The sequence below is a fragment of the Molothrus aeneus genome, chromosome 1 (assembly GCF_037042795.1).
Source record: "Molothrus aeneus isolate 106 chromosome 1, BPBGC_Maene_1.0, whole genome shotgun sequence".
Taxonomy (NCBI): Eukaryota; Metazoa; Chordata; class Aves; order Passeriformes; family Icteridae; genus Molothrus; species Molothrus aeneus.
In genome coordinates, this window is record NC_089646.1 from 53,389,865 (window position 1) to 53,404,583 (window position 14,719).

The 14,719-nt window shown below is 40.6% G+C and overlaps 1 protein-coding gene across 1 annotated transcript in view; it reads left to right on the forward strand.

Annotated features, from left to right (window-relative positions):
- Positions 1-14,719, forward strand: part of GLI3 (GLI family zinc finger 3) — a 201,778-nt gene that overhangs the window by 52,878 nt on the left and 134,181 nt on the right. Inside the window, exon 3 of the mRNA XM_066557224.1 lies at positions 13,435-13,677. Coding sequence (XP_066413321.1) covers positions 13,435-13,677 — 243 coding nt within the window. The remainder of the gene's footprint in view (positions 1-13,434; positions 13,678-14,719) is intronic.

Sequence of the window (14,719 nt, forward strand, 5' to 3'; positions counted from 1 at the left end):
CAGAAATGAGGCAAAAGAGTGTTGTATTATGGGAGGAGAGCCATCCCTCTAAGTACAGTTATACATTTACAGTACTACATTTTGTGGCATCACAGCATGCATCCTGGTATCCTGGGCTTTTTCCTGTTAACATAAAATATTAATAGGGTACCAAAAATGCTAGGAATCTAAACTTGAGCTTTTTCTTTCCTGTCTTCTTTCCATTCATCCTGAAGTTTATACTTGTAACTGGAGATGTGTATGCTATAGTTCAAGCCATGATGTGTTGCTCTGGCTAAAGTTTTATGACATATTATGAGTTAACAAGTTCTGAGTCTTGTGTAGACTTAAGTATGGACTAAATTGGTGAGTTAAAGCACAAGGGAAAGTTAAAATTCAAAGTGTTGTCCAGCTGTATAACTGCATTTTTTTTGCACTGCCTTTTCTGTAGGACACCTGCTTAGCTGAGTATCTTCACTCACCTTTCATAAGGTCCTGCCTGTAAGTTCTGGTGCAGACTTATTTGAATGCAAGTTATGAAGATGGCATTGGAATGTCTTCAACAAGGGGGAGTGTGTGTGACTCTTGATGAAAACCCAGATTTTTGTGGGAAATAGCAACGGTTAGGAGATCATAAACATCTTTTTTTTACTTAACTTCTTTGATGAGAGAATTTGAAGCTCTGTTGGGATATGCAGACCATAAGAGTGATATATATGATAATAGATGGGTGGGGGGGAAAGATGGGGGAATACAAGTGAAATAATGCACAGATATTAATCTATTATTGATGTGTTTTTATGTAATTCCTTTATGCGCTTGTATATTCTTTTTTTTATCAGCTGAATTGTTATATACAGTAATTTTTATGTACAACAAAGGGCAGGGATCTTATACAGGCCATGATTTGATCCAATGCACAGAAATTGCTGTGGATGGAGATGTTAAAAGTTTTTAAAGGTTTAAAATTTTTAAAGGAGAAGAAAGAAAACTTCACGTGTTAAGAAATGTGGACAGATAAATGGTGAAAATGTCAAGAAGTGAATTTGGATTCCTGCTGCTTTCTTGATTGGCAGGCAGTTGTGAAAACATACAGGGATAGTGTGCTTTGAAAAGTCAGTGAGCAAATGCAGGCCATGGCACAGAGCTCAGTTCAGCTGTTTCTGAAATTACAGACACCCCTGATTTGTGCCAGTTAGATTGCTGGTTCAAGGCTTTGGTTAATATCAAAAGTAGTGCATATACTTTGATGTTAACACTCTTTAATGTCCAAGTTTACATCTTTGTTTCCGTGATTTTTGAAGATAAGACCCGAAAGAGAAGGAAGTATGTAGTTCAGTGCAGCTGACAGTGGTAACCTTACTGCTCTGGAAAAGTTTTTTTTCTAGTCTTTAGAAAGGAGTTGCAACAAGCAAGCCCAATATGTATTCTGCTGTGAGAAGGCTGTGGACTGTCAGTCTTTTTGCCATGAAAATACTGTGATTTCTAATGGGAATTTCTTCTTTAAAGCTAGCTGGTTTTGATGTTACAACTCTGGTGCATCTGAAATGGCTAATTGAATTTTATAGGATAAATGTGTTAAATCTCATATCCTCTGCAAGGAGGATGTGTTAATACAACAAATGATTGTGGCACAGTTGACAACATAGTCATGAATAACTGTAGAAGTACCTGGAGGCGTCGAGACTACAAGTTGTCTTCTAGTTTTCATGCTTACAAGTCTTATGGTAAAACTGGTATGAACAATGAGGTTAGCATAAAAATATTATTATTAATTTGATGAATTTGACAGTATGATGTGGGAGGTATCTCTATTGTAGTTCAAAAAGGCTATGGTTTATAGAGGGAAAAAAATTAATTCTTATTGGTGCCAGAGAGATGGAACTTCTCTTCTGCGCTGGGGAAGAAAGAACATGGCTACTACTTGGAGAAAAATCTTCTTTGACTATTTAGGTGACATGCTGGTAAATCAGGTCCACTTATTCAATAATTCAGGATGTTTATTAAAAGCCATGACTCAGCACTTAAGGTAGTTGTTATGAAGAGGGTGAAGCAGAGTGTTTTGGATGAGATTTCTCTGCTGCTGAAGAATAGCAGGGGTCTGGATGGGGTAGGCTGCCTGAATTCAGGGCAATAGCACCTTAAAGGTTGATATATTAGTTTTCTTCTGGTTTTATGTTTTGGTTTTTTTTTTCCCTTTGCCTTCAGAGGGATATGATAAATAGTTATTAGTCAACAGTTATGTATTTGTGGACAAGTTGTGCAAGTTGTGGATAAGCATTTGATGTAATAGAAATGGGAGGCACACTCTGTTTTTTCAGAATTGGAACAGTTAATATGCAGGGTGATTTGTAGGGCAGCTTTGGGCTGACTCTTCAAGACATTTTGCCTTCAAATCTAAGTAGATGTTTCTGTATAGAAATCAAATGGACCTTAAATCCTTCAATCACACTGTGCTTACTTGCTGTATAAAAATATTTTTTCTCTTATGAAATCAGTTATCAGTATTTTATGCATTTAGTGAGTGAAGAAGACCAAGTTGTTCTGGCTACAGTTTTGCATTCCTCTGCAGCACACAGAAGTTACAGAATTGATTATACTGCTGGGTATTGCACCGGTATTTTTTTTTCTTTTGCTTTGTATACAGACAAATGAACTTTGCAGGTGATTCTCTTTCCCTTCCCCAGCCTTCCTTCCATAGAAATCATGCTTATTTTATGTTTTTGGGATATGAAACTTAGTTTATTTTTCTTTGAAATGGATGATGCCTGAGAATGTAGGTAGCCAAGAATATAAATGAAAAAAATAATAAGGAAACATTGAAATCTCCTTCTGCCAGATTGTGGATAGATGAAGCCAGCAAAACCTGATTAACAATTTAAGAATGCCCTTTTTGAGCTCGCATGGCTACTGTAGTAGGAGGAGAGTGCTGTTTTAAATTGTTCTGCCATTTTTTTCGTGAACATAAGATTGTTTTTCTAAGTTGGCTGTTATGATCTCAGGTGCCCATTTGCATTTTGATAAATGGAAATATACAGTATTGCTTAAGGCAGTTATAAGCACCTAAGTACATGTATGCAGTTAATCAGTAAAAGCTTGAGGCCAATATTCCACTGTCTTTTAAAATCTGTTATCCAGCATTAAGGTTAAAAAGACAAATGCATAAGTAATAAAAAAAGCGAAGTCTCAAAACCAGTTTTGCTCATCCCTGAAACTCAACAGAAAGCATTAATCATCAACTTGTTTTCATCTATATAGTGATCTGGTTGGCATTCAGTTCCTTGCCCTGTGGGGTTGTGTTGAGAAGCTGGAAAAAGCTGGGGTGTCTCAGCTTTCTTGCCTTTTCTCAAATGTAGCAGGCAGGGCTGGCAGACCCTGCCACAGGGTGGAAAGCCTGGCCAGAAGTGTGCAGTGGAAGTGACGAAGGGAGGAGACAGGCACTGACAAGTAAGCCAGTGACTGGTTGTCTTAATTCTTAAGTTGTCTTAATTCTCCAACTCCACACATCCAAAGATCCAAAGCTTTTGAGAAGATTCCATCCCCTAGGTGAGGGAAATCATGATATGAAGAAATTGCTCTGTCCTTTCCTTCCAGGCTCTCCAATTTCCATCCCTCCCTGCCTACTCACATGCACCCATTCTGGGACCCAGGCTGCTTGCTGTGGCTGTGAGCAGTGTTTTTGATGACTGGAATGTGAAGGCAGGAGCGATGAGAGTATTGCAGCATGCGCCCCTGCCAGAGCTTGTACGTCCTCTTTAGTGGAGAAAACTGAGCAGAAAATGAGCAGAGGGGAGAAAAAACAGATTGGTCTTTGGGATGGTTAAAATCTTCGTAAGGCTTAAGGAGAGTTATTTTCTTTCGTAAGCAGTGTCTCCAGGCAGAGAAGAAAGCTCCTGAGCTTTAGCTTTAGAGGTAAATAAGCCAGGTTTGGGGCATTCAGAATATATTCCTGGCAGAGAAGCAGTGTTGATAAAAGGAATATTTCACAATATCTGTGGATTAGTAGCTCTGCTGTTCTAAACTAGTGCACTAATGTCAAAGCATCAGGTTCCTTGGGGTACAGAGCTTGAGAGTTTTTCTTTGTTTGAAAACATCCTTTGCTGTAAACCTTATGATGTCTTGCAGCATTCTTCTGAATTATTTAGACTACTGATGAGGATTGTGAAAAGTCTCATTTCTACATTCAGGTGTCCAGCCTGCCTGTGTGGACACTTATTGCAGACATCATGTATCATCTGCAATTAGTTGGATTTTATGGAATGTAAGGTGGAGCTGAATTTGTGGGTGTGATTTGTGTAGCCTGTGACTAGACTTTTTTATGTAGAAGTACATACATATCTGCACCAAGAAATTTATATGGCATTCAAATTTTACCCTTAGAAAACTTTGGTGAAATCATTGTCCAGAGATTGCAGCCACTGTGAATCAGGGCAGAGTAACCCATAACATATTTTTAAACAACTGGTATTTCTCAGAGACCAGAAGTAAAGGGATATAATGGAAACAAAAGTCTTACTGCAGCTGTGCAAAAGGATGCAGCAATAAGTAAATTTCGCAACTGAATAGGTGATATCTGCCATCTAAACTGAAGGGTTGCCTGGGTTGTTGCAAACCACTTGGTGATTTGCTAATGATTCCATTTAGGAGTTTGAACCCACCCAAGGAAAAAGGGAAGAAATATAATTCTATTCATATGCAACACTATAAATAACTGGGTTTTTTTATTCTCTCAAGGCTAAGGTGTTTGTAGATGGTGCAAAAGGATGGTGCACCAAAGGGTTTATAACTCCTTTTTCACTCTTTTGTGGCTTTTAAGCGTGGCTAATCACATTTATATCAGGCTTCAAATAGCTTTAAGGCCTGGTCTTGCTGCTGGCTTGGTAGAAAGTGACAGCACAGAATATGTCCCCCAGTGTCTGAGTGAAATGAGGCAGTTACCCACAGATAGGCATAAATGTGCTATTAGATGGTTGAGAAATATATCCCCCCACCAAAACCCTCCTGGGAATTTATTGTAGTGCCTTTGATGTAACTAATTAGCCTGCTCAAAGTAAGCAATGACTAACAGTCTAATAACTGGCTAATGGAAGGAACTTCATAATGTTTTTAAATCAGGATCATTTGAGAGTTTTACAATAGGCTGAGGAGCTTTTTCTTTCTGAGAAATAGTTGCCAAAGGTCAGATCCTGATGTCTGTTATTGTCTTTTAGTTATATTTGACTCTCTTGGCTCTTTGAACAGTCCAGATGTTGGAGAAGGGCAACGATCCTGGAGATATTCTGAAAGTGCAAAGCTTGAGTTTTAGCCCTGATCAGCAGACCTTGAGCAAATGTTCTAGTTTGCTGAGGTTGTCGCACGGTAATTTTCAATCTTTGCAAAATTTTGTAAGGTAGAACAGTTTTTTTGGAAGGGGAAATGAAAAAGTAAGTTTATTTTTCAAAGAAATATTTTTTTCTCATTTGAGTTTCCCAGTCCTCAAGTAGCAAAATCAAAACATAAAATTTATTATACCAAGAAAGGAAAGTGCTTTTGACTGCCTTCTAGTACTGCAAATTTAAAAGGAGAAATTACAGGCTACATGTTAATTTTGCCAATTAATTCTACCTCCAAATGTCTTCTACTTCTGCATTACGCCTTTCTTTTTCTTTTTTTGTTCACTGGAGCTACAAAGCACTGGTACTACTAAGAGCTCCTTTCTCATCAAGATAATGATACAGCATTTCCACGTGTCAACCAACATCTTCAGTGCATTTTCCAGACAGACTATTCATGCCCAGTGGTTGGAGTATTTCTGATGCTGGACATGAATCCCTCTTGCTCTACTTGCAGAAGTAGTTTCACTAAATCCCCAGAATTTCAGTGTGAGTAAAGCAAGCAAAATTTGGGCCTTGCAGGCCCCATTAAGGTAAATTTAAAATCTTGCCACCTGCTTGGTACCTAGATGTAGGGTTTAGTGTTTCTCCTGCTGCAGTCAATGTCGTCACTAACACCTAAACCAGAGTGCTGGGGGCTGCGCTTGCCAGCGGTGTTAAGTATCACCACAATAATCCACTGTCTGCCATGGGAGAAACATGTAGCCCTGAACTTGGGAAGGGAGAAAATGGTTTTCAGCTGTTTTGATTTAAATTGTTTGTTTTTGTTATTTTAAAGCCTGTGTGGAAATGGGCTGGGAGAGGGCTTGTTCAGAAGTGAGGCTCTCACTTCTTTGGAGGCTGACCTTGCAAGTTGCTGAGAATTAGTCCCTCCATTAGCTTCCCAGAGACTCTCAGCCCTGCAGGTCTGGGCTGTGGCTGGGCAGCAGGGTTCAAGCTCCACATCTTGGCTAATTGGTGGTTCAGCTGGGCAGCTGGAGGGGAACTTGGCCAACAGGATACTGCAAGAATCTGGCTCACAGCAAGCAACTTCAGTAGCTTGTTCCGAAAAAAAGAAGAGACTGGGATGGCTCAAGTGTCAGGTCAGTAACTTCAGGCACATGCCCAAATGTTACTCCTTTTTTTTTCCACATGTCCTGCGTGATCAGCAATATGCAGGATCATGTGTAAGGCAGCCCAGCCCTGCCTCCTGCCCTCTTTGTCTGTCCTCTGAGGCTGAGTCCTGGGACTGACAAGGAAGTTTCCACAGCACTCTGCTTTGGGTGTAGGTAGTTGTGTCTACATCTGCCTCTTGTGTTTCCTCGGTAGGATTTTTTCAGCTTATATGAGATTTTTAGCATTTCCCTATCGATCTCATGCAGGGATTTGTAGATCCAGACTCTCAGTAAAATAAATACTGTAGGTCTTTGCTTGTATCAAATTTTAAAGGTGGCTTTATTTTACATAATTTCCTATATGTTTGTTTAGATTCAGCTGGTTGGTTTTAGTTGGGAGTGGCTGGGGAGGTAACGAGGACTGTAAATTCATCTGGATTGAGATAAATTGAGATAAAGATATTGCTACTTAGAAGGCTCTCTCTGATTTAGGGGTCTGGAAAAGTTTACCTGAGTTTTTTAAGCTCCTTTGTGCCATTCTCAGGTTACCCATCAGTCTTGGGGAAGAGTTACTCACACATTTGGAAAAGGCTGTGAGTGATGTTCTCCTGATAACAGTGCATTGCTGGTTTAGTGTTGGAGTGGTGTGAACTCCGTACAGGCCCAGTTTTGTCTCGCCCAGGTCAGTGGGAGCTCTGCCATTGACTCAGGAATGCATGATCAGGCTCTGTTTCTAAAGTCATAGGCACTGTATTGATGCACTGTGTTCTGTCCTCTGTACTGTCAAAAAAGGAACTGAACCAAGCTGTGCAGCAGATGCAGCAAAAATGAATGTATGTCATTTGAGGAAAATAAGGGAGTGTGAGTGGAGTATTAGGTAGATTTGTAGGGATTGTGTCCCCTCTCTCCTTCATTGATAAATCCTTTTTCTTCCAGTGAAATCTAAAATTGACAACAAAAGAATATAACATGTTTTTCAAAACAAACAAACAAAATTACAAAAAAGCTGTGTATTCATGTTCCAAAGATCACAAATCAGTTCTTGGAAATTACTATACATAGGAAAAAGAAAAAATAACTAAGCTAAAAATGCATTGCAAGTAGGAATAGAAAACTATAAATTTTCAGTGGTAAGCTCAGATAATGTATGTTATTTATAAGCACAAAAGTTTTGTATAAGGTATGCTTAAGCATTGCAAATAAAGTGAGTACAGTGTTGTTATCTAGCAGATTTTGTAGCCTCTTGTGTAAATGGAGTCTATTTTTAAAACCAATTATGAGCATCATCCTTCATATCTGTGTTAGTGTTTCCAGAGTGCTTCTTGTGCAGTTGCTCCAAATGCAGGAAAACAACAAACTTGGGACCAAGGGTGTCCAATTTAAGCTACTGTACTCACCCAAAACAAAATTTTGCTTACAACACATGCTGTTTTTAAAGGCAGGCACAATCCTACAGATCTATTTCCTCCAATGTTGCTCTTAAGGTGGTCAGAGAGAAGTGAAAAGTGTGTGTATGCAAGAAGGTGCAGGTACAGGTGTCCTAATGAACCTGCCAATTGCTCTATTGCATCATTTCAAGGAAGAAAATATCAGGTGTCAAAAACTTAGCCTTTCTTAAATGGGAAGGAAATGGCTTTCTTACTTAGGTATCTGTTCTGTTAAGAATCTAAGTAGTCAATCTTTTTTGCATTCCACCTTCCCCCTTCCTTCTGGCTCACAGCATCTACAATGCTACTTTTCTGGGAAAGACTGATATTCTGATTTCAGTTTTGTAATTTAATGATGGAGAGTTTCCTTAGTAAACCAAATTTAGAGTACTAGAATGCTTATCTTATATCCAGACCTTGAACATAAAAGGCATTTTATACCAGCAATTGTTCATTTAATGAGCAATTGCAGAGTGCAGGACGGTTAAGGGATTGAGCTATATGCACCATTATTGCAAGAAGTATTCTGAAATACCAGAAATAGGACGTAAGCTCTGATCAGGGGGACTGTGAGCACAATTACCTTCTTTTCAAATCCTTCTGTGACACTGCGGGAGGAAAAAGGACTTTGAAACTTGAAAGGAAAGAGCTTGCTTTCAACCTCAAAAGCTAGGAGGAAAGGGCTCTGAAATTTGCTCAGTATTCCCAATTCACCATTAGCCTGTTTCTTCCTTTAGCCTCAAGGCATTCTCCGCTTTTTGAAAAGATGTTAAGAAATTCAGTCACAATAGAGAGCCTAGTTTTGAACATGTTTCACTCGGTCCATTGAGGTCTGGTCTTCAGCCTTTGTGTGGGGTGAATTGAGCTGAGCAGCAATCTGGTTGGGGAGAGGTGAATGAGCAGTCTCTGTGCAGTCACAAATTCTGGCAAAGAAAAGATTACCCTTTCCTTTATTTTACAATATGCATTCCTGTACAATCCTGCTAGTGGCAATATGCAGAGCCGAGCTTGTGCTTAGGTCAATATGGAGCACTTGGTTTATAGCAACTCTTGTTAAGTTTGTCTTGTAATTGAAGCTGCTGTTGACCTTGCTTGGAGACCATTTGTAAAACCGTTTATTTAGCATAAACTGAAATAATAAACCGTCCTTCTCTTAGGCTGATTGTGATAGGGTGACATTAGTTTGATTTAATGATTAGCCGCCTGACCCCTCAGCTAGAGAGAGCTGCTTGAATAGGGAGAGTTCACTAGGAAGCACACAGGAAGAATACTAATGAGCTTGTTAAATTTAGCATGGCACCAACCACTTTTAATTCCTCTAATGGGAGAAGCACTGCCTTTGAGAGAGAGGGAGGGAGATGGGGGCGGGGGGGTGGTGGGGGGGGGAGAAGGGAGAGGGAGAAAAAGAGGGAGGAATGCCCATGTCCTGGTAGCCAGAGAATTTTGGTCAAGAGAAGAGAAGAGCTTAGAGGGAACATCAGGCAGGGTCTCTTGGACTGAGTTGTAAGTACCTTGTTCTTTCTCTTACTCAGCTGAAGTGCTGTCAGATCTTTCATGAGATAGCAGTGCTCTCTGGAAGTTGCAAGCAGAAATATGGTGATGAAACTTAACATATTAAGAGATTTAACTAGGCTGGTGTTGTCTTGTTTAATCAGGGGTGTTTCTGCAGTGTGTTGGGATTGACTTTTAGTGTGCTCTATCAATAGATTTCAACTTTTTTTTCAGTTGCTGACTTTGGGTGCTTTAAAGTAAAATAGCTTCTACTTTGTCTTGGTCTATGGTAAAAAAAGGCAAAAAAGTTCAACAGGTAAAGAAAGTTTAAAGGATTTTTGCCTTAGGTTTTGGCTTGTGCTGATTTTTTAAAAAACTTTCTGAGTAAATTAGTTGTGCAATTAAAAGTGTGTTTACTCAGGCATGCTGTCCAGTGTGAGTTTTTTGAGAAAGCTTTTTGATTAAGTGAGAGGTGCTCCATTAAGTGAGGTGCTCAGCACTTCTAATAAAATTGGCTTCTGATCAAAATGGCAGGACTAAATCAGGCATTTCTCAGTGGATGTGAGAATCCTGGATTAAAGTGATCATTCAAGACTGGGCACTTCTAACATGTGTCTCTGGCTATTGGCTTGTTAAGTCAGAGAAAGGGTGTATGTGAAGAAAGAGAAGCTTATGCAGATTGCTCTTGGGCATGATTGCTTTTTTCTTTTCTTATTTAACCCTTCACTCTTACACTGGCAAAAGGTGGGAGGAATTGTACTGGAGTTGATGGGCTGCCACCAGCTTCATCTTTCACTTTGGGATTTGTCTCTCTGCAACATTTTAATAAATCAGATGGATCTTTTGACCCTAAAGCTGGTCACTTCTAAAACGTGAGCAGAGCAGTAACAGAACAGTTCTCGCTTATTTGGCTGTAAAACCCCTTTGGCAGATGCTGCTGGAGAAGTGGGCTGTTTGCTTACATTTTTGCTTTAGAATCTCACTTGTTGCCATGGTGGACAGTGTGTTTCTGTCAATAATTTGGCCTGGTGCGCCTTGCCCGCACTTACTCTTGAAACTTTATTGAACGCTTCAGTTGAACCAGAACAAGATTAGACAGCTTTCCCCTTTTGGCACGCTGGAGTGGCTTGCCTGCCGTGAGAGCCGGCAGCATTACTGCAAGAGGAGTTTCCCGCTCGGCGCCGGGGGAGCTCCTGCAAACTGCTTGGCTCTTAGTGTCCTGGAGCGTGGGTGCTGTCAAATTTCTCATCTGCCCCCATCACCAGCATCCCAGTGGTGTGAAGTCAGTGCTTAGCGAGCTGTTTGGCTGATGAATAAACCTTATTATTATTGCAAAAATGCCATCGTGTTTAGTTAAATACTTCTGGGGCAATTTTTGTGTGGCAGAAAACATCCAGAAACTTTTGACTTGTAATGGCACATGGCAATAACTTTATAATGGGAGAGAGATCGTTGATACAGAAGGAAAAATAGTTTTGTTTTCTTTTTTTTCTCAAGTAACCAAAAAAGGGAAAACCTTATTAAAACAAACCATATTTTCCCTTTTGTTTCTAAATTACTGAAAGTAGGTTTTGAATTTAATTCAGCAATTTGAAAAATCAGCCTTTTCCATAACAGTCACTAGTACCTTGATTCATGACGTGTGCATGTTTTGAGAAGAAAAGTATAAAAGTGGAGCCTACACATAAATGTCAGCTTCTTGTTGTATCCCAGGATGGCAGTTTTAACAAATATTATCTTTATATGGAAGAGTAAAAGAACTGAAATCCTATCTGATCATCTGAGTGATTATACAGCCCCACAAATCACTCTAGCTTTCTTCTTTCTGAACTGTTGTAGCACTGGTTAGCTTGCTCTACTTAAGAGTCTGTCAGAATTTCAAATGAAGTGTAATACCCTGTTTTTATAGCAGTTTACGTCTCATCAGTGAAAGTTCACTCTAGGTTGAAATTTAACATAAAAGACTCTGGCTAAAGAGAAACCTGATGGAAAATATATCTTTGAGCTGATTTTTTTTTTTTTTTGGTTATACAAGCGGGTTTCTAAAAACCTCATATAAGTTTTAAAGTTTTGGTCCCTGATTTGCAGTTCTCTAACTAAAACCAGCTTCAGTGTAAAAAGTTGAAACCTTAAACCCTGCTAATCCAGAACAGGGACAAATGCCTGTGCATATTAATAAAAAATAGGAAAGGGCAAAGGGTTTAAACTCTGTAATGTTGTTGTCTATTTCCATTAACTCTTTCTTCTCAGACCCAACCCTGGAAAAGCTCTGTATGTGGAATTACTGGCTGCAAAAAGAATTCCGTCCCTGGAAAATGCTGATAAGTCAGCAACCCTGGTTGCTGTAATACTTGGAGATAGAAAAATAATTAAGTGCTTAATAGGCTATGCTGCTGAGTTTTTGTGTTGTTGCTACTTGGGGGGAGAGGAGGCAGAGAAAAAATTGGTTAGCATTTCATTCAAAGCAATGGTGTGGCTAATTTACACATATAATGGCCAGGTATCTGTACGTCCAGACCTTGTTTCTGATCTAATTCATATAAAGGCACATAGGTTGAGTCACGCTGGTCAGCCTTGCTGAGTGTAGTCACCCAGTGAGTTGCTGGCTGCTGCTTTTGCTGTGTGAACAAGTGCACCAGGGAAAGGTACAAGTGAAAACTTTGCCCTGACCTCAAATCTCTGACAACTGAAGAGCAATCTTGGCACTGGTGTCAATCATTCTTCCTTGCATGTGGATTGTAGTGTAAGGGCACTTTAGTTTTATTTCCTAAGGGTGTTTTCATTTCCTTTTCTAGTTACCATTTTTGTACCCAGCATTTAATAATTTGAGATTCCTTGTGGACTTCTAGAACTGCAGAGCAACTTCGAAATGAAGAATCTTTATCAGTATTCCTTAAAGATGTATTGGTGTACGCTTGCACGTGCAGTGTGGTTGATGGAACAAGGCTGTACCTGGAGCATTGGTATTGGCCAAGGATTACAGGCAGCAAGCAATCATGCTTGTTTAGAGAAACATCTGTATCTTAAACCAATAATGCAACTGAAGGAGAGCATTTACATTAGAGACTTACGTACCTAGCAAAGCCCCTTTGCCAGATGGCATGTGAGAAATGTACCTAGGAGCACGCATCTTGATTTTGAGGAACAGAACCATTTTGTCTGCTTTTTGAAGGGTGTATGTAGTCCCTAGGGGTTAAAATTCTTGCGGGAGCAGTGGGTTGTTTTAGCACCTAGTCCTGGAGCTGTCTGCAAGAAAGACTGGTAGAGCCATGGTCAGGAAGCTCTTCTCCCCTTACAAGTGGTACCACAGGCCTAGAGGCTTACTCCAAACTAGGATTTGGGTTTGATGCTCTTAGTTATGATTATTTTACCCCCAGCTTTTTTCTTCCCCCTTGTTCATTAAGAGTTTGTGGCTTTGTTTTTCTGGATATGGGAAAAAGAGGTAGGGGGAGTATATGCAACCATCCTGCACATAGTGACACTGTCAGAGCAGGTGGCCTTGCTTGTGCCTACCTGATGCTGTTGGTCCTGTATCTTGAGCAGTTGTACCCATTTTATTGCTGCCCACCTTGGTTCTGATCACTGCCAACCTCCTTGCAAGGCTTCGGCCCCTCACACAGGCAAAGCCCAGGGACCTGGAGCTGGGCTGCAGAGCTGTGGTGGGTGGCTGGGCATGATTTAGGCCTGGCTGGTGGGGTTCATCTTCTTCTCTGGGTGACAAATCATTTCTTGACTCCCCATCAGGGAGCTCCCAGTCTCCTTGTCCCAGAGGCAGGGAAACAGCAAGCCTCTGTCTGTTCCTGCACAATTGATAGCCCTGCTGGAGGAGCATCAGTGCATGGGTGACGGTGATCTACTGCTCGGCTGCTGCCGGCTCTGAACAGGCAAGCGTCCCCAGGCCATCCCTCACAGCCACACAGGCACCTCCTGTCACAAACTTACACCGGGAGGAGGAGGAGGAGGGCAGCGGGGGGAGAACTTTTCTTTATTGTATTTGCTATAAATGGGCTAAAAGTGTGTGTCTCTCTTTTTTCTTCCCTTCTCTCTTTCTTCTCCCTCATTTTTCTGCAGAGGATGAAAGTCCTGGGCAGACCTATCACAGAGAGAGAAGGAACGCGATCACAATGCAGCCGCAGGGTGGGCAAGGCCTCGGCAAGATCAGTGAAGAGCCTTCCACGTCGAGTGAGGAAAGGGCCTCATTAATCAAGAAGGAGATCCATGGATCTATATCACACCTTCCCGAACCTTCCGTACCGTACCGCGGGACGCTCTTTACCATGGACCCCCGAAACGGCTACATGGACCCTCATTACCGTGAGTATTGATCGCTGCCTTATTTGGGGATGCAAAGTTGGAAGGCTGTCAAATTTAATGTGATTTTGTCACTTTGCATTGTCCCTGGGGAGAACTGCTTTATCTGGAGGGAGTGATGTTTGTGGTAAATGCAATCTCTTTTTTTTCCTGAAGTTAAAAACCAGGGTGCAGTTGCACTGCAGGTAGAAATTACTGCAGGCCTCTGCAAAGTGACTTCCACAGGACATCTCATCTGTTGCTAATCCTCCTCAGCCATCCAGGGTTGTGTTCTGCTCCACCTCCTTAAAACATGAAGAAAAACGGGCCTCATTATAGCTAGCAGAGAAGGAAAATGAAACAGGCCTTAAAAATCCCTCTTTTAAAACAATGTTAAAGTATGTTATTGAGAGGAAGAAGGACTGTGCCCTGTACACTGAGAATTTGGGGAATTGGAAGGCTTAGTTTTGTGCTTTGAGACTCTTTGTTTTGTTTTGGAGGGTTTTTTTGGACATTCACAAGTGTGTTTGAGAATGCAGGCTTGATGGAGTGTTTTTGCAATTTTCTTTCCCAGCTATAGTTCCCTGAAGTTGTAAGGGGGAGGAAAAGAGGCAAATGGTTTCAACTTCTGAATTCTCACTCAGGCATTAATAAAAAAGTAAGAAATTAACTGACACTTGAACACAGATGTGGAGTGGATTTCTCCACAGGCGCAAAGTATGAAGGAGTTAAGCAATTTTTTTTTCATCTGTTTCTAGTTTACAAAAAAAAGAGAAAAAAGATCATTTAGTTGTGTCGTAATGAAGTACATCTTGAGGTGTCAAGGCTTGTGCCTTTTGATTATAGATTTATCACCCAGTCAGGATACAGATTTGCCATTTAACCTTTCAGTCTCCAATTCCAGATGATAGGCTTAAGACCCACAAAGAGAGAGCAGTCTGCATTGGTTTTCCTTTTTTTTAACATCATTCAGAAATTTTAGTGTTTTAAGGCAAAAGGTCATTAGCCAGACGACTGATTAGTGAGGACAGCTGATTAGTGCATGTTTTTTTGCTAAAGAAAGTGC